The 23496-nt window shown below is 38.3% G+C and overlaps 1 protein-coding gene across 1 annotated transcript in view; it reads right to left on the reverse strand.

The window, feature by feature from the left end:
- The window catches only part of LOC139443123 (uncharacterized), a 111504-nt gene that overhangs the window by 54476 nt on the left and 33532 nt on the right, over positions 1-23496 (reverse strand). The window contains exons 5-6 of the mRNA XM_071224071.1: positions 5684-5750; positions 2649-2748 (exon numbers count right to left, since the gene is read on the reverse strand). Coding sequence (XP_071080172.1) covers positions 2649-2748; positions 5684-5750 — 167 coding nt within the window. The remainder of the gene's footprint in view (positions 1-2648; positions 2749-5683; positions 5751-23496) is intronic.

Here is a 23496-nt window from a genome sequence, read left to right on the forward strand (position 1 = left end):
ATTGTCACCCATATTTCAGTGTGTAGGGAACATAGGTTGTCCAGAATATATGTCACTTCCTTTGAAACAGGAAGTGTCCATTACTGAACATGCATCAGGGGATAATTTTCATCATGGTTTATACACAAATTTATAGATTTTTATTGAAAACAAGCCAGCGTTGTAGAGAACACCCTTGTAGGACTTATGACTATCAGTAAGTAAGTGAGGACTAAGATGTGTACAGAAGTGTTTGTACATATTATTCCTTAAATAATTTTTTTGAAAGCTGTCTGATATGAGAATAACTTATTGAAGAATCAAAATAAACAGAGCGAGATGACACAGGTTCTTTTCTACATGATTTGAAAGAAACCCAATTAATTGTAATGCATTTGGCAAAGTAAAACTAGTGGCAAATAAATTTTTAAACAGTGCACAGACATGGGATGGCCATGAATCAGCTATATTCATGATTTGAAAAATCCTTCTCGTCCATTCGTTTTGATGCGTGGCAGCATGCGCAGGGTGCGAGAGAACTGAAGAAACGCTTGTCCTACCAGGCGCGTAAATATTTCAATTGTCTCAATTCATCTGTAATCATTTTGAATGATAATTCTGATACCTAAAACAGGTTTTCATATTTCATACATTCTTCGTAATAATAATGAAAAACATGTCGATAATATCACAACATGAACAGAAAGTGTGTTTGTGCAACGGGTCTTGAAACTAGTTCTTGAAGGGAGGTAGTATTATTTATGATTTTTGTTCAAATGGTTCAGGCAAACATGACTGATTTTGTGCAGACGTTTGTAATCAGGGATGGTGGTGGTTGACGAGAGAAAACATGATTTGATTATCAAAAAGGCCAATCAAAAAGGATTTTTTTCAAAAACAGTACGACTGTAAAATATGAAAACAAAGTGTGCAACATGCATGGTTGAGTGAGTTTGAATGCGCAGAGATGAACGTAGATGCCAGTGATTGTGAATTATTTTGCTCTCTCAGTCGTAAATATCCTCTTTTCAAATTTCATTTTTAACAACAGAAAATGGTAATAACTGAGAACAGGAAAATTTTGTATTTTGAAAAGTGAAAATATTGCAGGACGGGTACAAAATAATAACCCCTTGCCTTGCAGGACAACTTGGGGTTTAGAACTATTTGAGTCCTTTGTACTGTTCTCCAAACAACACATTTATAATGTTAGTGTTAAAAAAACAAACATTGTCTGTTCACACATGCATATGCCAATTATGTAAAATGAATAGGCTCTGTAGCTCACCTAGCACAAAGATCAAATTATGTGAAATTATGGTCGTAAATGTTACAGCATGTCTTAAATCAAATTACGCCAAAAAAACCTAACATCATTCTTGCACAACAGATCTACTGATATGGTAATTACATCAATATTAGTCTCAATCATGGGTTGGTCGGTTGGTTGTTTTTTTGTTTAACGCCGCACTCAGCAATATTCCAGCTATATGAAGGCGGTCGGTAAATAATCGAGTCTGGACCCGTTAGTCGCCTTTTACAAGAAGCATAGTCACCTTTTATGGCAAGCATGAGTTGCTGAAGACCTATTCTACTCCAGAATCTTCACGGGGCCTCAATCAGGGGACAAAGATACATTTTCAATATGGTTGCCATAGTAGCCATGTTTAAAATAGGTTTGGAAATCTGTGAGACATTTCAGAATTTGTACACTTGTTTCAGTAGAAATGACAAAAAGAAAAAGGATTCTAGCATAGGCAGGCAAAACTGGTGGACAGGAAAGAGTAATTGACGGCAGGGGATACCAGAAATGGGCTTCACACATAGTACCCATGTAGGGAATCGAACCCGGGTCTTTGGTGTGACGAGCGAACGCTTTAATCACTAGGCAACCCCATCGCCTTTGGTGGACAGGAACAGAAAAATTGTCAATTATATAATCTTAGAGATGTAATCAAGTTTATGACACAAGTTTTGCTGCCAAGCCAACCATATTGTTGATGATGGATCAGCACTAAATCATTACTGGATGATAGCCAAAAGCTTATGGGCAAGGCAGCAGCTCAATGACCACAGATGGTGTAGTGAAAATGGTGAAGAAGAATGAAAGGTAGAAAGTTTATATGAGATAGACGATGTCAAAGTCAGCTGAAAGTGATGGTGACAAAAGTAACCGGAAATATTGTTTTATATGCCAGTTGGCAATATTCCAACTCCATTACAACAAATCCTTGAAATGCAAACAAATGGCTGCTTGCATGAGAAATTGCATACAGCATAGGTACACAAGAATACACGATCAGTCATGTCGTTCCATTCCTATTATAACTTACTCTTCCGTCAAACATGAGGTGCCCATCCCATGGGGATCCAGATTGGGAACTGGTTGCGGATGTGGATACTAGATGGATGGGAACATGCTGGGGAGATCTCATCTGATTTTGTATGCAACCACTTTTCCCATCACAGTGAGAATGGCTTTACCATTTTCTAAAAGCAATATTCAAGCATGGGACAAGAGAGATAGGATTCATACATTGTACCCATCTGAGGAATTGAACCCAAGGCTGTGGCATGACAAGTGATCTTTTTAACCACTTACCTCTTGTTACACCAAAGTAAGTACTGACTTCAAAGCAAATCAGTGTAAACTGACTACCACCACTCACCTTGAAGATCTGCTGGGGAGTGTATGGCCATGGGCCTAACAGGTTGTCCAGGTAGTTGCTACAAGAAGACAAATCACGACTCTGGCCCACTGGAGTTGGTCTGAAGTGTAAAGAACACAAATGAATTCATATTCTAAAGCTAAATCAAAATCTTTTCCACATTCATAATAAATTTAAGTTAAAAGAAGAGTCCATTGTACGATTCCAACACTATCAAAGTCATGTGTTTGAATCACTATCAGAAAGTGATGATACCAGGTGTATCAGGTAAAGGTAAAGGTCAGCGTATCCTGCCCCACAAGTGGCACCCATCACAAATACATGCAAAGGCAAGACACTTGTTCACCTGAAGAATCATGGGAACATATGGTACAAGTCAAAATAGGGAACTGCATCAGATATAATTTTGGTCACTGATGCGTCAAAGTCGGAAATGTCCCCCACATGTTTCATTGGAGTTCATTGGAGTATAAACCTCCATAGAGTGAGGGCCAATCTTTATGAACGTCAGAGCTTTTGACTGTGACTGTGACTGTCAGCCTAGACACGGATAGAGTCGATACTACTTTAGTTTGGAAGAGCATTTCTTCGTTTTGTTCAATCGGAGGGGCCATAGCAAGGATATTCCTGAACAATCATGCAGTCAAACTCTCTGACATGTTTCAATGTATACTGGAATGCTGAGTTCAAGATTAAATGGTCTAAATGAACAGAAAGAACGCTTCTGTATGTATTCATGCGTCATTTCAAAAACACGGACTCATGAAAAACGTATGAATGTCAAATTGGGACATTCATGCACTTATTAACGACAATTTCGCGGTCATGTGACCGACCTCTTGTCCAAGCTGTATATCTTGTACACATCAAATTAAAAAATTATAACATCATGAAAGCTTTACTCAGGCTTTTAACTGTAACTGTTATGCTGTAACTCTTATCAAACAACTTTCAAGCAATAGTTCCATGATGTTCTTTGAAACCCTTCCCAGCATGCTCTATTGTATCTCAAACGCTGTGAAATGTAGACACCAAAGGCTGGAGCTGCTGGAATGTTTAATGACATAAAGGAAAACTTGAAAGTTGAAGTCAATTTATGCATAGATCCAGGGGTCTGGAAAATTTAAAATCCCAATTGAACATTTGCATTTAGGCCACGCCCCCTACAAATAGCGTATTTTCGTACGACTTTTCACACGTATTACAAGTTGTTACGTACAGTGTTACCTCGTTATTGAGCTCTCCGGTTATAGCATGGCTCCCAAAATTTACTAACATTTTTAGTAAACTCAAGTTTTCCAATGACAAGATGTTTTCCCCCCATCTCAGAAAACATTTTCAGCTGATCACCGCGATCACGTAACACCGGAAATACAAGTCAACAAATCCGAACTGAAGAAAGCAATTTAATCCTATCATCATAATATCTGGTAATAAAAAAAATTGTTCACTGTTTATCTGGACTAGAGTTTGCTATATATCTGATTAATATTATTCAATATTTCATTCAATAATTATAATAATGTTCAATGATAGATGTAAATATGAAACTGGTCTCTTATTTCTAGTTCAGGTGGTTATTAACAGTGGAAGGGATATGGTTATATGTCCAATATTAAACAGCATCAGATCATCAAAATATATGAAGCTAATACACTTGGCCAAATTCCTGTGTTCAGATTTTGTCAATCTGAGCAGAAATTCTGATACATTTGCAGCATGGAAGGGAGCACAATTTATGTGCACGTGGAGATGCCTTCTTATTGCCTAAATGTCTAATCCCCAAATTTCACATAGATGTTGTCAATGAAGAAGTCCAGCATTTCACACATTTTGGTTTCTCAGTTAACTTCAGATGACATTTGCTTTCTTTTTTGACAAATTGTCCTGAACATCTTGAGATTGCACAAGAAGAAGGCCAACATGACATTTTCAACATGGCTGCCAGGACATGACAGACCCAGGAGTACATGAAAGTCAAGTCTCAAAGTTGTAACAAATATGAAAACATACAACTAAACATAAGGGTTTGGTCATCAATTAAAGGGTCAGGAGGGTCAAAATAATACACAAATTTGGGAGGGTCTTGAAATAAACTGACAATGCATGATAAAATATAAACATGATAAAGTGCTTTTACATTACGTTATTTCAGGGAGGGTGATCCAAAAAAAAAGACAAGCATTATTAGAGCAGGGTCATTAGTGCATCAAAAACCTCTGACCCTTGCAAGAAAGACTTGCATTTGGCCAGTCTGTTCTGATTTCAGAATAAACGTGTTTGTTCACAAACAAGCGAAACGTCTGGTCACATGACATGCAAAAAAGGCTGTGGCAGTGGTGTAATGCTAAGTCATCATTGCACCGAATTCTCTCAGCAATTTTCAAGGAACTATTTCTGAGATAAGGAAGAAAATTTATGGATGTCAACTTCTTTATTATGAGGAACACAACGTCATCTGATGGAGAAGTAAGCATATACTCCAAAACGTTGCGTTTCTCATGATAAAGAAGTTCACATTCATAAATTCTCTTCTTTATGTGTATCACTTCTAAATGCCTTTCAAAGACTTGTTATTTCTGAGATGATCATGCAAAGTTTCTGCTTTGGGGCTTGTAGTTTCAGAGTGAGTGAGTTGGGCTTTATGCGCTTTTAACAATATTCCAGTTATATCGCGGCATGTCAGCTTCAAGTGGGAGGAAAGCCTGAAGTGATGCATGTCTCAGACTTTTACCACTTCGGTGAAACCCACAAGCACGGGTATGGTGCTGACAAACCTAGAAACATAATCGGGGCGAACCAGGATTCGAACCCACAATCAAGGTACGCAAATCTGCACAGCGAATCGTGGCACCTCAGACGACTGGCACCCATGCCCCCTTGTAGTTTCAGAAGAGGATGGAAATGTACAAAACTTTTGAACTTTCCACAAATCATAATCACATCACTGGTTTGTTCATCCAGGCACGGAACATGACAATAAGACACCAATACCACAACACAGTGACATCACTACATACAACCAGTGTCATCACCTTATCTTGATATTCGCACAGCTGTAGTATATCTTGCAGGTGCTGTTCTCCTCACCGCACTGATCATCTGAAAGACAGAGAGAGACCGTCAGTCACCACATTCACTCAACTTTCTTTGTCTAAGATGGCCACCCGTCAAATATCTCTCCAAGCTGAGCAGCCAATATGACTAGTGATTTCCATGTTAGTTGCATTGACAACAATGTTGTCCAGACCCAGCGTAACCTGTAATAGTCCCGAGAAATAGGATAAAAACAAGCATTCTTCATGTCTATTAATTAACGTTTCACAAAATTTTCCATTAGAAATGCAAATTCTGAATTTCCCTAAATTTGTAAATCAGCCAGTGTTACTGCTAAGGGATACAACTCTGCACAGCAAGGTATGTGCCTTTGATCACTGCATCATCTGTGTCCCTATTTTATGATAATTTTATGTATCTCGACTTGATTACAGACAGAACAAGCATGAAATACTCATACTCATGTCCGGTTGTGTGCACTGCAATAGCACCTGTGAACTATCTTCACTGGACCATTTTGTAATTGGCCTAATTGCAGCACTAAAAAAGTTATTACTGGTGTTGTTTTGCCATCTGCAGTTTATGATAGAATACGTAACTATTACTAATGAGTTGTGTTATTACTTTAAGAATAAAAAGAGAAGTAAGGGAGTAAGCACCAATCATCTGATGACCTGAGTAGCAGACTGGAGTCTGGAATGCTACAGCACTGGCATGATCAGTAAACAACAAGTCCAATGTAGCTCCAATACGGTGAGTTGGAGAGTGAATGAGTTGACACAACAACAAACTTATCCTTCTTCACATGTTTGAAATGAGCATTGAGGGATCGAACATTCAAGTGAGCAACCTTGAGTCCATCACCATGAATGTTCTCTACAGGGTGTGTCCAGGTGAACAGTCTTTCATTTCGCAATCTAGTCTTCTCATCCAATGATTTTTTGTTAACTACAATTTATGTGCAAAGTTTGGTTAAGAAATAGTGTACGGTTTTCAAGATCTGCTCTGGAAACAAGAACTACCTCCATTTTCAGTCTACGTCAAAGTCGTTGCCATGGAAACTCGAAAAATGATTTTTTTAAACATACCAAACTATCAAAAGGCACCAGTTCACCACTAGACCTATCTATGTGCCAAGCTGGTTATGGTATCTCCTATGGTTTTTGTGTTCTGCTCTGTAAACGAAATGAGACGGACGGACGGCAGCCATTCCTTACTCCCCCTTCCACATCATGGCGGAGGATAATACTTTAAAGACACACTTGAGGAATAGTACAAAGCAGGACTTGTCAAGATTGAGTTTGAAAATTGGTGTCATAAAATATTTTTTTACACAATTACTGCCCTTGCTCCATGCTTTTCAACTTACGACAGTGCAGACAGAAACTCAAGACTACTGACATTACATGAATGAATCTTTGAATGCTCATCTATGAGATACTTGACAAAACTGTGATTGAAAATTTGTTCCATTAATTATTTTCCTCCAGAGTTACTTCCCTTGCTACATGTATTTAGATTTTGAGCATACACAGTTACAGCCCTTGGTCCATGTTATTTTACAAAGTACAAAGTGCAATGGGAACTAGTTTTCTCAGAAACTACTGAAGTCAGCTTATAACAGAATTACTTATCAAGAGTTTGAGAATTTGTGGTATAAACTATATTTGCCATTGAAGGGGCCTCTTGTCTGCATTATATTCCCATTTAATCATTGATTTGGATGACACAAAGCAACCCTAGTGCCCATCTCTTGTTAAAGCTTTATAGAAGTCTTTTTTATAGTTAATATTCACTACTATATGAACAAACAAAATTCTACTGTGCCCCATGGCGGGGGGATAGTGAGAACACTGTTTTCTGGTTTATACATACAGAAGACCACTATGGTCTCTACTATTATAAAATATTTTAATATATTTCAGTGATGCAGAAACTTGTATTAACCAAATTCAGAAATACTTTGTGTTCCATTCAATTACATTACAAATTCAAACCAACATATTCAAGAGACCAGGACACTACCGGGGTATTTCAGATTATTATTTATTATATTATTATTATTTATACATACAGATGACCACTATGTCTCTACTTGAAAATTTCATCACATGTTCAGCAATGTTTTAGTCAGTGAAATACATATCTCAATGACTTTTTCACCAGCGGCCAGAAATCAAACATGTCTAAGTCCAATTTACACACAGTACATTAAACTGCAAGCCATAAGATCTACTGAGCACTATCCTAAAAATTTAAATGTTAAAGTTGTGTCTTTTCTCATCAGTAAAATCAATACATGCCCAATCCTCAAAATCTCTCATTTATAGTCAGAAGGAAGGCCTGTTACTTGTTATATGTTACCGTATATGACCGCATATAAGCCGAATTTTGAGGACCGGAAAAAAGATTCTGTAGAAAGGGGTCGGCTTATCCACGGGATACACTTTCATGATAGTATTTTTCAGATCGTGATCTGTCAGAAACATCGCCTGAATGACGGTCCGATAGATTACAACTTCCCGAAAGTTTGGAAGTTGCCACGACTAGAGCCATTATTGTTATAAATTGTCAATAAAGTTATTATTATACACCAATGTTGTCATTATTAAAAAAATGTTATGCATGTTACTACTTCCGATAATAAGTTTTCAATTGAATGTTCAAAGTTTATCGTTCTTCTTCGTAAACTCCACAATCTTTACATGTAGCAATATATGTAATTCACAGCTATAATATATAATCCCCAGATAAAATCGCCAATAGCTATTACGTACGTTTTGCAAAGTTCATAAATTGATAGTGGTACAAAACCAACCATGCACAGACACTGACATATGACCCAAATAAATCTTGATACATGGTCCATGAAGAAATTGTGTGTCGTCTGCACCGCGCAGGAGAAACTCTCTCTTTCAATTATCATCTAATGAGACAAAGCAACAGGCCACCTAAGGTATGTTATCTATGTCACCCATAATGCTGTGCCTCAAGGGGTCTGGAAAGCAAGATGCTGATGTAGGGTAATCAGTCAAACAGCATAAAAATATGAACCAGATTAGGCTCATGAGTGTAGGAATCAGTGATGGAATGCTTACAAGTGTTAAAAAAATGGTGTTGTGAATAAATATAAAACCTCAATGCTTGAAAATTATCTGTCGAAAGAGATTCCATTGGGCGTAAAAGGCATAGTGCTGAAAATCATATGATTGGATCTCTGAAAATCAGTGATGACACCAGGTGTTCACAGAAAGGGTAAGCAAAGTCTCAAGTTCCAATTATTCAAAGGCCAATTCTCGTGAGAAGTTCACAATGTATTGACCTCTTCACCCCCAGTATGTTTTTCTGTGCACTTTTTAGCATTGAATATTGTTTTATTTGTCCCTTAACAATCAAACAATGGTTTGCTCCAATTAATCATTATGATACCAACCTAGCTTTGTGTCTCAAGCTGATCGGAAAGTCTTTATGTATCGGTACGTATTTCGGCCAAATTAGCCAAAAGGCATGAAAAGAATATTTCCAAAATTTGTCACTTTTTTAGGACACAGGGATACCAGGAAAGTGTTTGCAATACATGCGAAATGTAAGCAGCCTCTTTGCCACCTTTTTCTGTAATTCCCCACATTGTCTCTCAAGAAACATGAGTGAGTGAGTGAGTTGGGTTTAACGCCGCTTTTAACAGTATTCCAGTTATATCACGGCGTGTCAGCTTAATGTGGGAGGAAAGCCCGAAGTGATGCAGGTCTCAGACGTTTACCACTTCGGTGAAACCCACGAGCATGGGTTCGGTGCTGACAAACCTAGAAACACAATCGTGGTGAACCGGGATTCAAACCCACAACCATAGGTTACTGGCGTGCCCAAGGGACGCAACTCTGCACAGCGAATTGCGGCTCCTTAGACGACTGGGACACCCGTGCCCCCACAAGAAACATGAACTATTTGGGCTTAATCTCAGGCAACATTTAACCTCATCGATATAGATCTATCTATATCATAAGTAAAATGCTTCAAACTACCTTAATAAGAAAGTTATATGCACTGTAAAGTCTCTACAGTATACTGTCAATACTCAATGAAAATATCAACTTTATAAACCCAAAAATTAACATAATCCAGATATAAACTGGTATGTGAAGGTCAAAGGCCATAGCAGGGTAAAAAGTCAAACTATGCTCCATTACTTATTTTATCTTTATCGACAGAAGTTTCATGATACATAACAATATTTAAAAGTTTTCTCAAACCTTTAAATATAACATTCGCTTTTCCTTTGCATGAAAAAGCAACAAAACCCTTTCAACATCTATAAGACATCTCTTCTGAAAGCAGAGTCTCTTGTACGATTCCAACTACCGTATTCGACGTAATAAGCGCCCCGCTCTAATAAGCGCCAACTGCAATATTTTCTAATATATTGGCTAGCGTACAATCCCAATTAGCACCCCTTCCGATTGATCAATGTACACAGGACTTATTTATTCGTGTATAATACGCATGTTATATGCATTCATAATTATGGGAAATTAAATTCTGGAAAAAATATATCTGTCGTATATAAACATTTCAGGCTGTTAGCATAAACCAGGAAATTTCTGATCTTTCAACTCTGTTGTTTTTCACCAAAATAATATTCTAATAAGAGCCCCCTATTTCTAACTTTGAGAGCGCCCTGGGCGCTTATTATGTCGAATATGGTAATGGGTATATCATAACATGTGTTTATGAATCACTGTCAAAATAGTCATGATACCCAGTGTTCTACCATAAAATGTTTAGAAAGCTTTATTGAGGCCTTGAATGTCCAAATCTAGGTTGATTGGGAAGTAAAAAGAATTTCTGATTTCAAACAAGAAATGTATGTTTGGGGCAATGTTCCTAAGTGGAGTAATCATGGTAATACATTTGATTAGCTACCTGTTCAACATTCTTTTTTGAAAAATATTTATATTATTAAAAATATATTTTATTGATGCAGTAAATTGTATTACACAAATTCTGAAAGTTCAAATGTTGTTCAAAATCTGATAATACCATTACAATGATTACTTTTGGAGACTATCCAAACCAACATGTTTAATTAAGTATTCTATAAGGTTTGACAAGTTGAAACAAACATAAAATAACAGAAACTCTTAAAAAGAGATCAGTGTTAAATAATAACTGGACATGAAGTCTTTATTGCTTTATCAACTCCCCTGAAAATATTGTGAAAATAACATTCCTTTCGGCAGCCACTGAGTACAAGTTGAAAAATCAATTTTCAAATCAGTCTTCAACGTCAGAAGCCAAACCTTGAACAAACCATACACTTCCTTCTCTTGGGATCATTTATCAAATAAACAGCTTTCTTGGATATTACTATCTGACAAAAAATAGTCTTCACACTTGTATGTTTGATAACAAAACAAATAGTGCAACAGCACTGTAGCTCACCTGGATATGAGTTCAACAGTCAAATGTCAACAAAGATAGCTACTAAACAAAAGTTTCTGTCAGCATTGATATAATAATATTTTCGCCACAGATACTGAGTAAGAAAAACTAAAATCTAACAATTTGAACAAAATATGATGTCATCAAAAGAAGAAACATGCCAAAGTTCAGAGGAGTGGAAGGTTTTAGAGCTAAATAAATATTTTGAGAAAATACAAGACCACAGTTATAACAAGGTCAAAATGTAAAATAATGCAAAAGTGGAAGATTTGTTTTGAGACCCACTATTAACTAACCAATTTCAAAATGTCATTACATTTTCAACGAAATGGCCAAGAAAAGGCCATACAAAGACATTTTAATATGGCTCTCGTGGTGGCCATATTGAAAATCAGACTTGAACCTCTTGAACAAATTGGAGTGTCATCACTGGTGGGAAGAAATATGTGAAGTTTCAGTATTTGGGAAGTCAACGGAAACTGGACAAACAACATTATAAAGCTCTTGATTTTCAGTCAGGAGAGCTAAAACTGCATAGAAAGTCTTAGCATGTTTGGGAAAACTGACTCCAACAGTGTTTGAAACATCTTCCTGCAACATCATCAAGAATGGCTAAAGTTTAATGCCATGATGCCCTGTACCAAACTTAAATAACCAATTGGTTTCGATGGAATTAGAAAACATATATTGAAAAAATTCTAATTTTAAAAGTCAGCATTTGACTACTTGATTGATAAGTGAGGAAATACAAATGGTTCATCAATTGTTCATTGATTGGAATGTCTTGTCATGAAAGCAAGAAAAAAAATTTTTTAAAAAAAATCCCAACATGGCTTGACTGTTTGATCAGGAAATATTGAACAGTCTTAAAGATAGACCCTAACCTAATTTTAACATAAGACCAATTTGTTGTCATGAAAACCAGAAAAAAATGGAAATTTCCAAAATTCCCAAATGGCAAAAAGGCGCCAGTTCATGGCAAGACATATGTCTATGCAGACATTGAAGATGAAATAGAGAACAATCCTTGAGTTATGCTCTGGAAACAAAACCTGATGGATGAAAGGATGGACGATGAGCACCCATTCTTGTTTCAATATTAGTGTCATCACTGCTAGGAATTTTGTGAGCCTCGTTTCAGCTTTACCAGCCTTCAAGCATACAAAGTACAGTATGTATCAGAACCACTTGAACACAAAATGGATGTCATTACATGTTTGAACATGTGTAAAGGTATTCATATCTGCCAAGTTTCCATTCCATCAGAAAATTGGGGACATAAAAACAGGCCAGGACATAAGTAGTCTTGAATTAATAACCATTGTGAGCTAAAATCCATTAATATTTGTTTATGTAACCATTCAAATACCAAAAATGTCAACTTACCCACAGAACAGAATTGTGTGATGGATCACGAATGACAGACGGTGTCACTGGATTAGCTCTATTGTCTATGACAAATTGAGTTTAAGATGCTTATGAACCCAGAAATCAGAATCTTGCAATATATTTCGTGAGAACAGGTATAACGCTGATTACAACAGTTATATATTCTAGTTATATCATGGCAGGTCAGCTTGATGTCGGAGGAAAGCCTGAAGAGGTGCAGGTCTTAGACAATAACAACTTCGTTCAAACCAATGAGCAAGGGTGTGGTGCTGACAAACCTATGACTGTGAGTGAGTGAGTTGGGTTTAACGCCGCTTTTAACATTATTCCAGTTATATCACGGCGTGTCAGCTTAATGTGGGCATGGTGGGAGGAAAGCCCGAAGTGATGGATGTCTCAGACGTTTACCACTTCGGTGAAACCCACAAGCACAGGTATGGTGCTGACAAACCTGGAAACATAATCGGGGCGAACCGGGATTCGAACCCACAATCATAGGTTTCTGGCGTGCCTGACAAACCAGGAAACTTAATCAAAGCAAACTAGGTTTTGAACCTATGACATAGGTTTCAGGCGTGGCCAAGTGATGCAACTCTGCACATGAAATTCCAATTTCAAGACATTGGTGCTAAAGTCTGCAACTTCAGATAATTGAATCATTCTATATTCCTGTAATACTATAATAACAAAAATGTATCTATGGCTAAACCACTGTTTACTGACTGCGACATGCGCCTGGATTGTACTGAAGTTATACTTGACCCATGATCCCAAACACAATATCCTAATTAATTGTGTTCCACATTCAGACTGTGACTTCCAAAAGTTGTTGACAAGACATTAACCATTTTTCAGTGATGCAATTACATAAATGCTTTATCTTGATCCCTTGGACATTACAAATAAATGACATTTTGGAAATTGAAACTGCAGCACAGCGATGAGCTATTACCAGAATTACAAGAACAAGTAAAAATGCTATCTGACGATGCTTTCTATGATATTTATTAGAGATGATTCATCCTTAAAAAATTAAAAGTAACTACAATCAAGAATAATGGCTTAATTTAATCTTACGAAAATCTGCAGGCGTGTTTTCAAGTGATTGATAATATCAATTCTTTCACGTTCACATCGGTCCAGGGCAAGCCCACAACATAGAGATCATATATTAGAGTGCAAATCACTTCAGTAGCAACTGGCATAAACGCACCCACACCACATTGCTCTGGGTGTAAACACTCCTCTGGTTGTTTACTGATAACGGCAAAGACTAATTACAAGTGCCACTTCCCATTACCCATCTGAACATCAACAACATGGTGCTATTTCTGTAGGAATCAGGTTTGTTCACATCAGAACTGCTTGTTTGCATGTGGTAAGTGTGTGCAAGGTTTTGGTGGGACATATCAAAACAAACTTGGAGTCTCAAACACTGTGAGGTCAGGTGAAATGGCGTTGAACATTACATTTAAGATTATTGCACTTATATAGCAACATGCATGCACGTGTGGCTTTTGTACTAGTTCGGACTAATGCCGATTTTTCAGTGCTAGCCCCCTGAGATACCAGGCCGCAGCTAACATGAATACGTCACTCAGACACAGAATACTGACACTGACCATTCCTTGTTTTAGCCCCTTAAACAGAATGCCAGGCAGGGTAACAACAAGTACCATTTTTAAACGTCTTTTGGTATGATGTGGCCACGGATTGAACCCCGGGCCTTCTGCTCTTTGGGCGGACACTCCAAAGCCAGAATTGAATTCAAAATTCTAACCCTGGACTACAAATGCTACATGGAACCAGCCCCATTATATCTCACCGAACTACTGCCTTTACTACGTTGACTTTCAGGAACAAGGACAGAAAATATGCTAACAGCAGTGCCAAGATGAAGCGGTGATGTGTTGAATACCTGTCTCTATTTGCAGTCAGTGGATACTTGTACACCAACAGCTGCCTTAAGCTTGTCCCTTCACAGTTCACAATTTTAATGCTTGAAAGTTTTATCACCTTCAGTACATCATCACGGACAGATTTTTAACTACATCACAGTGGCATTGCGGGATTGAAGGTTTTCGGACATCATACGTTTTCGGACGGCATGTTTATCGCGATTACTCTCGCTATAAGGGGGGTGTCATAGCAAATGTAAACAAAGTTGACGTCGGACTGTTTTAAAATGGCTGTCGATATTCATTGAGTCAACTGATGATGACATATGATGATAGTGGTTAAAGCGTTCGCTCGTCACGCCGAAGACCCGGGTTCGATTCACAACAATGTGTGAAGCCCATTTCTGGTGTCCCCCGCCATGATATTGCTGGAATATTGCTAAAAGCGGCATAAAACCATACTCACTCACTCACTCTTTGGTAAATGTTTTTAAACCACGTGGTGATATACTTCCATACAGTACCTGGCCTAGCCTTATGAATACCAGTCACCAAAATGTCAAACTTTCACCTTTGAATGTCAAAACATTTCTAACTAGGATACACCTTTGCTACAAGAATGAAAAAAGTAAGGCCTGGCATCACAAAAGAAATATACTTATGTCAAAATACATGTTTAAGACCATACATTGATCCCTGTAAAGATGCGACACATGCACTGACTAACTGATTTTTTCCTCTGAGATTTACTTGGAGACACGGCATAACTGCACTGCCACTTTCAATGTCTGCCGCGTTGAGGGTGCATGCAAGTCAGAGCACCTGCTCGTCCTGGAGTCTCATTACAATCTCACGTTTCCTCTATAGATTTCAAAGCACGAGTTTTGACACAAACAGACATGTAGACAAATGGCTTGTCCATTTTGAATTCAATTTGGTGGACTCAATAATTGTATTGTCTGTTCAGTGTCATAATCGTCTGAAGATTTAAAGATCATGATGTGGCAATCCGTAGGGAATACTTGCAAGGATCGTGGTCTAAATTTTTGTTATTCAACTTGATCAAAAGTGTTATCCTATTCTGACTGGATCACACAGATTGTATTCAATGAGTTACGTGAAATGCCACTTTGAAGTATTTCAGTTATAGCAGAGGACAGGGATTTATCTAGGCATTCCCAGAGGCTGATATTTTGCATGAAATGTTGGTTAAAATTCCCAAACAAGAATTAAAGATATCTCAATTCAGGTTATCATAAATGTCATCTTAACCTGTACCAGCTTTGCAATTAAGGCTGGGACAGGTAACTCAGGTACTTGGGTCAGGTGGGTCCTGTGTAGGACCCTAGGACCCTGATACCCAGTAAACTACCCTGACCCATGACTAGTCATGTGATATATTGTTTAATGACATTAGCAATAAAACTCCATGGTAACACTAAATTTCGCTGACACTAATGTTCACATTTCTTCCTGATTATGCGCATATTCCTTGTGACTTGTACATGTTTCAGTATAAAGTTTCAGTCACTTCTGTCCACGCATGATCAGATTGTTTTATACATGTTTTTGCCAGGTCTCCGGTAAAACAATTCACAATCAGAAATATTAAACTTAACTCTTGAGACCTCCAGTGGGCACACAGGTTGTAAATTTAAACTACTTCCAGCACTCCTTCTCAAATAAGGTGAGGTGAGGTGAAATGGGGTTTAACGTCGCGTCCAAGATTATTGCACTTATATAGCGACATGTGCATGTACTTGTGTGTGTTTGTGTGGCTGCTTGTACTAGTCCGGACTGATGCCGATTATAGTGCTAGCACACTGAGATACCATGCCGCAGTTTAACATGATTACCCAACTCTGACACAGTATACTGACTCCGAGCCGACCAGTCCTTGTTTTAGCCCCTTAATGCTGAGCGCCAGACAGGGTAACAACAAGTACCATCTTTTAACGTCTTTTGGTATGACATGGTCGGGGATTGAACCCCGGACCTTTCGCTCTCCAGGCAGACGCTCTACCATTAGACCACGGAGGCGGTCCCCTTCTCAAATGTGATTTGGTTTGATAATATTGCAATAAAATCGGCATTTGAACACACCTGTTAATTTCTTAATTTTTTCTTAATTTTTAAATATCTGAACCTTACAACAATTCAAAATTGTGGAAAAAAAGAAGACCTATTTCCAAATGTGCATGTCACGTGTCACATGGAGTTTAATCCCAGGTAAGTCCCTGCACAGCACCACGTGAAAGTGAAAGTCCTGCCGGAAACGACACAGTCAGCAGATCTTAAGAAATTTGGAAAACCCATGAGCTCGGGTATGGTACTGACAAGCCAACATTATCTTAAAAACAAGCCATCTTCTGAGTATTTACAATTTCAGTGTGACGCCACACCCTACGTTATAGTGCAAGTATTTGTGATATAAATCGAATGATGTCCGAAAATCTATGATGCTGAAAGCTCTGATTGAAAAAAAGACAATCCGCGATGGTTGTCCAGTTTTCGATAATATTTTTCGGAGTGTATTTTTAAATCTTTGATGATATTTTTACATGGAAGATGATTTTTTTCCTGAGGACTACTGTTTAAAAAAAGCGATTTTCTGCGTTTCCGCCGAGATTTCACATCCCTGAACATTCCAGCAACATCAAAGCAGGGGACACCACAAATTGACTTCACACCTTGTACTTGACAAACAAATGATTTAACCACTACTCTAACCCATTGCTTGCACAGAGATTGCCATTTTTTAAATCTGTGTTCTGGTACCATAGTGTTAAGGTGTGTTTGTGGAACCAGACAAGTAGGTCAAAAACATAAACAGAAGCAGCTTCATCATACAATCCCTTTTGTGCCAAATGTCTGTACCTGGTTGAATAAAATAACAACAAAAATTAAAAAATGTGAAAAAATTCATTTCAAAATTATAATCACCTATCAAAAGTGCCCTCTCTCTTTTTTCTTTACTCTTTACTCTTTTTTCTTTACTAAACAATGACTGAAAATACATAAACACTCAAAGTAAGGGAAATGTGATACGCTAAAAACGCTAGCACTATTCCTTGAACTCAAAAGTACACTGGGAAGCTAACAGATGCCCATGTAAACCATTGCCACATTTGCTGAAGCAATTTCAGATATTTCATTTTTGCGACTTCGTCAACAATGGCTCAAGATGTTGTTTACATCTGAAGAAACTTATCATCATTATCAACTTCAAAAGGTTTCAGCTCGATCACTGTCACGATCTTAAAATATTTATTTTATTTTTAGAAAACAGGCTTAATTCTAACTCTAAACACTAAATGCCACAAGTAAATCTGAAACTCATTACATTGATAGCTACAAAAAAACAGTTCTCTGAGACTTTGAGGTTTATGAGCAAGGATGAAAAGATGGTGTATGTTTTTTCCACAATGGAAGAAGACAATTGCAATTTTAAAATAATAACTTCAGTTCTATGCCATCACCAAATCCAAGTTACTTTAGGGATCTAAACAGCTTCAGCTCTCGGGGCTTTGTGGTTTCAGAGAAGACCGAATCAGATTTGCAAAACCTTTGGACTTTTACAAATCATTTCACCAGTAGAATCAGTTCACAATTTAATTCATCATATCAAAGTTTCAGATTCCTAGACCTTGCTGTCTCTAAGCAGATTCTTCAAGAATTTTCACGATAAGATTTTCTTTTTATATCACAAGAGTCAACAGGAAATGACATATCCTTCTGGTCTGGTGCAATTTGGAAAAGGAGTTTGGCTACTTATTCCCCAACTTTGGTTCATTGCCATTGGATACATTCATAAAATAAAAATAAATAAATAAAAACATAATGCTGTTACCGTATTCGATGTAATAAGCGCCCCGCTCTAATAAGCGCCCACGGCGATATTTGCAAATAAATTGGCTAGTGAACAATCCCAATTAGCACCCCTTACGATTGATTAATGTACACAAGACTTATTTATTCACGTATAATACGCACTCATGCGTTATATGCACACTTAATTATGAGCATATTACGTCGAATACGGTATGTATTTTTCAATCTACCAAATCAACAAAAGGCACCAGTTCACCACTAGACTGATCGGTATAGTAAGTTTCATCATGAAATATTCAACAGTTTTGTTGTTCCGCTCCGGGAACGAGCACATTAACCCTATTTTAAATCAACTCCAACTCAATGTCATCAGGAAAACATAAAAAAAATAATAATAATTTTTAAAAAGTAAAGAAAAAAAAGCCACTTCACCACTGGACTGATCTGAGAGCAAGTTTAAAAAAATCTTTTAGCAGTTTATGAGTTCTGCTCCGGAAGCAAAATAGACGGTTGACAGATGGACGGACAGATATTTTTCTAACTGGGGGGAGGGGGGGAGATAGAAAACAACCACAAACACCAAAAAACTTTTTTAAATGGCATAAACACATCTGAAACCTTGATAAATCGAAAGTTAACATATTTTGGATATTCTGTTTGAAAGTTATACTTTGTTAATAAGAACCTACTTGCAGTCTTTGTGACGACAGACAACACAATTGTCATGCTTGTGTTATTATCGTCTTTTCCAAATTTCAAAATTGAACACACATTAAGTTTATCTGCTAAAAGACAATTTGTCCAATTCACAAAATGCAGAGGCAGTTTGTCATAACCATCAAACTAATAAGTTGATGGTGTTCTTGATACGATAACTTTAGCATATATAATCATATTAGTCTGTTTCAATACTGATATCATTCAATCAAACGTGAAATGGATTCCTAAGCCTTACAGCAGCAAACACATGGTCTCTAACAAAACTGTGCTAATCCAGGAAAATGTCAAGCACAGAACAGAGTGCCCACATCACACATCATAAGGAGAAAAGCAGTAACTTATATCCTGCAGACCATCTTATAAATAATGAGCTCAGACATGTTTTGTTGCTGTTTGTCTTATGCCATGGTCATCAATATTGCAGGTACCAGAAAATTGTTGCACCCAGTGACTGCATCAGTGAGTGAGTGAGTATGGTTTTACGCTGCCTTTTAGCAATATTCCAGCAATATCACGGCCGGGGACACCAGAAATTTCTTCACACATTGTACCTATGTCGGGAATCGAACCCAGGTCTTCGGCGTGACGAGCGAACGCTTTAACCACTAGGCTACCCGTCCACCCCGACTGCATCAGTAACAGTTCCGTTATCAGGGTAAAACAGCACACAATGACCCAGGTCATACCCAATACATCTCCAGTAGTCGGACCATTTACACCAAACATGGGTACAGGGGTATACACGTTCTACCAATACTTGGTGGCGACTGTTTTTAGCTTACAAGGCAGGACCTACATGTTTGTTTGTTTAACACTGCACTCAGCAAATTCCAGCTATAAGTCTGCGGTCTGTAAATAATCAAGTATGGACCAGACAATCCAGTGATTGACATCATGAGCATCTGTCCATGCAATTGGGATGCGATGACATGCATCAACCAAGTCAGTGAGTTTGACAACCCAATCCGTAATTGTTCTAATACAGGGATGGAGAATTAACCCTTAGTGACTCTTCACCATCTCAAAGTTTCAGTTTTCTCTGGTTTTTGGTCTTGTAGAGTGTGAGTGAGTGAGTATGGTTTTTATGATGCTTTTGGCAATATTCCAGCAATATCATCAGAAATGGGCTTGACATATTGTACCCATGTCGGGAAATGAAACTGGGTCTTCAACGTGACGAGACCACTAGGCTACCCGAGTGAGTGAGTGGTTATGGTGCTCACATAGTCAGGGCTGCATTTGAACCAACATTCATAGGTTCCAGGCGTGCCCAAGGATTCTGCACATTGAAAGTGATTGATTAGGCTGGGTTGTATGACACGATGAAATAATGGCGGATTAAGCCGGAGGTGATGAAGGTCTACAAAGCAAAGGTATTGGACATTTTTGTAAAGCCCACGATGATCAAAACAACCAAGGGTCATGATCAGTACCATTTCAGATTCGAATCTAGTGGATCCTGACACAGCAAAAGGAGACAACTCTGCACAGTGAATTGAAGTGAGAGCACCTGCCATAGCTCTGAGACACACGTTTATTTGTAAGATGGTATGATAAAATACTGAAGTTGTAAGGTGATATTGTTTAGTTATTTGATCCAGAGTTTATTGCACACCAAAGAGAACCCAACAGTGTATCATAAATGCTTCCAGTATTATTTAGTTTAAAAACAAATTCCCCCACCTCTATTGACAATAGAAAAAACATGATGTACACAATGCTTCAACTATTTGTGTGGTTATTTCTTCTTAAAAAGAGCTTGGCATTTCAATACAACTTAAAATTACTGTTCTGGAAATAATTGATGCATTCACGATATCCCATATCCCTGATATTAGAGATTTGTAGTAGAGTGTCACCATTAACTTTGAGTTCCCAGACATATGCACTGACATTTGTGGCCTTTCCAAACACTCTTATTCCAGCATTATGTTATATCTTATCTGTATCTCAACAAATGTCACAGAGTTACCAGTGTTACAAAATGTCAAACACATTAAATAGTTCTGTTGTATCTGAAAATGAATTTTGTTTTTTGTGGATATTCTGTGGTTTGAAATGTATTATCTATACCACAGCAACCAGCAGGCAGGCAACCAAGTGACAGGGGTATTATTGTATAATTTGATCTCCAGTGTTGGGTAGCCTTTAATTGATAATTCAATCTAAATATACAGTGCCCGTATGTAAAATGGATGATTATTCCGCAGCTATGTACATATCCTCTTTCATTGCAGGCTTCTGAAAACTCCATCTATTTCGGTAGTTTTTAATATACTATGCCAAAAAAGTAGGGGAAAGTGGGAATCTTAAAAAAATATTTTCTGTTCTTTATCACATTAGCAAATGAAAACAATACGATCATATCTGCTGAGGAGTGAGTGATCAGATCGAATGGGTTCTAATGCTAGTTGTGATGAGATGGTGGCACACTAGGCCATTCAAGAGGTCGGGGTTCAAATTTGAAATATGCATTTTGCAACCAACAACACTAAATCGGGTAAAACCACCTCTGTTGGCCAGACATACACAAATTCTTTGAGGCATGCTTCTGATGAATCAGTCAATGTCAGCTTGACTCATGTTGTTCCACTCATCAGTGAGAGCAACGCTGAGTTCATTGATAGTGGTTGGTGGATTTTGACGTTGACGTACACGTCTGCCAATGACGTCCCAGACATGTTCAATATGGGAAGGGTCATGGCTGAGTGCTGGCCATGACATAACATGGATGATTTGCTGTTGAAGGAACTGGGTCACAATCCTGGCACGATAAGCATGTGTATTATCATCTTGAAAGATGAAACAATGCCCAACACGTGCAAATAGCACCAGGAGTGGTGCAATGATGTTGTCCTGATAGTAGTATCGACCTGTGACTCTGCCATGGGCAGTATGGAGCGCAGTTCTGCCAGTGACTGTAATACCACACCATACCATTATGGCCCCATCCGTTATGCCGATAAAACGCTTGTTAGGATGTCTCTAAACTCCATTCCTTTGGTCACGGAAGACAAGAGTGAACCATGATTTGTCAGAAAACATGACAGTAGCCCAACAGTGATTATCCACGTCCCCTCCACAAAAGACACCTCTGATTCCAATGACATGCAGTAAGTTGTACAACGGCACGTGGGCGTCATGCACGCAAATGCATCTGGGCATGTACTCTTGTGCGAGTTGCCTGTTGAAACCGGTCCTATTATCTGAGTGGCAGTTTGCAACTGATTTTTTAGAGCCATCGTTCCGATTAATCTATCCTCAGCTTGAGTTGTTACCCTTGGGCGTCCAGAACGGCATCGATCATTGACCTAATGTGTTTCTTGGTATTGGGCCCACAATCTGCTAACAGATGGAAAAAACGTGCAGCCTCTGGGGAAAAAGATTCTTACTTGGCCCACCTGCAACATGGCTATGACACATAGCCCGCTGCAAAAGTCACATGATCAATGCTGTTGCTTCCTTAATCTTTGTGCGTTTGGTTCCAAGAAAACAATACTTGTCAGTTCACAACTGAGTCTGAGTGACAATGGTAAATCTGACATACAGCCCATGCATTAGTCCTGCACCATGACCATGGAATATATTTATTTTAAGGAAAAAATATAATCTAGAAATGCATACAAAAGCAAGTCAAGCCAGCTCAAGCTAGCTCGATGCCACACTCTGAGTCAAGAAGGATATTGTGTAACATAAGATTTCAGAGACTAAATGTTAGTCTACCAATGCATGTGCTGTCCAAGGTCAAATACTTCATGACTGTCACTATGTTGTGAGCTTGATTTCTACGGATATGTTCTTGCCACACAAATCACTTCCTTTCACTGCCAGATATCGGTGTCTTTTCCTGTAGTTTCACCTCAAAACAGAATATCCCCTACTATTTTGCATGGTATACTATACTCAACAACAAAAGTTCCTGTGACACCAATATTTTAGTGTATTTTTCAAACAAGTAAAGTTTGGTTTTCAATATTGTAGTACATGTATGGAATCAAGTCACAAAAACGCAACTGCTACAGAAAAGCTTGCATTCCATGCAAAAGTTGACTTTTATGCAAGCCCCATGCATTTCACTACCCAAGACAATTCAATGTCCACAGAAACACTATTTGGTGTTTATGGCAACGTTGGCAACAGATGAATGCAGTCAGAGACCATCCTCGGAGTGCCAGGCCACGCATAACCAATAATCCACAAGACAACCGGATTCGAACAACACACCTACGAAATCGAAAACAGCCAGCAACAGCGACTGCAAGAAGCATCCCTGGCCTTCGACGATTATCTTCACAAACCGTACGTCGTTGCCGGCTCAGATGTGCAGGGATTGTCGCCAGATCCATAGGGATTTGACAGGAAACCACCGTCAAGCACGTCTACAGTGGTGCAGACAGCGTCTGCGCTGGATGGCCATGCAGTGGGGACAAGTTCTATTCACTGACGAGTCTCGTTTTCACCTCAGCCACAGTGACGGACGGATTCGACTGTACCGACATCGAGGTGAACGTTAT

The sequence above is a fragment of the Haliotis cracherodii genome, unplaced genomic scaffold, assembly GCF_022045235.1.
Source record: "Haliotis cracherodii isolate W230 unplaced genomic scaffold, xgHalCrac1.p SCAF_5, whole genome shotgun sequence".
NCBI lineage: Eukaryota > Metazoa > Mollusca > Gastropoda > Lepetellida > Haliotidae > Haliotis > Haliotis cracherodii.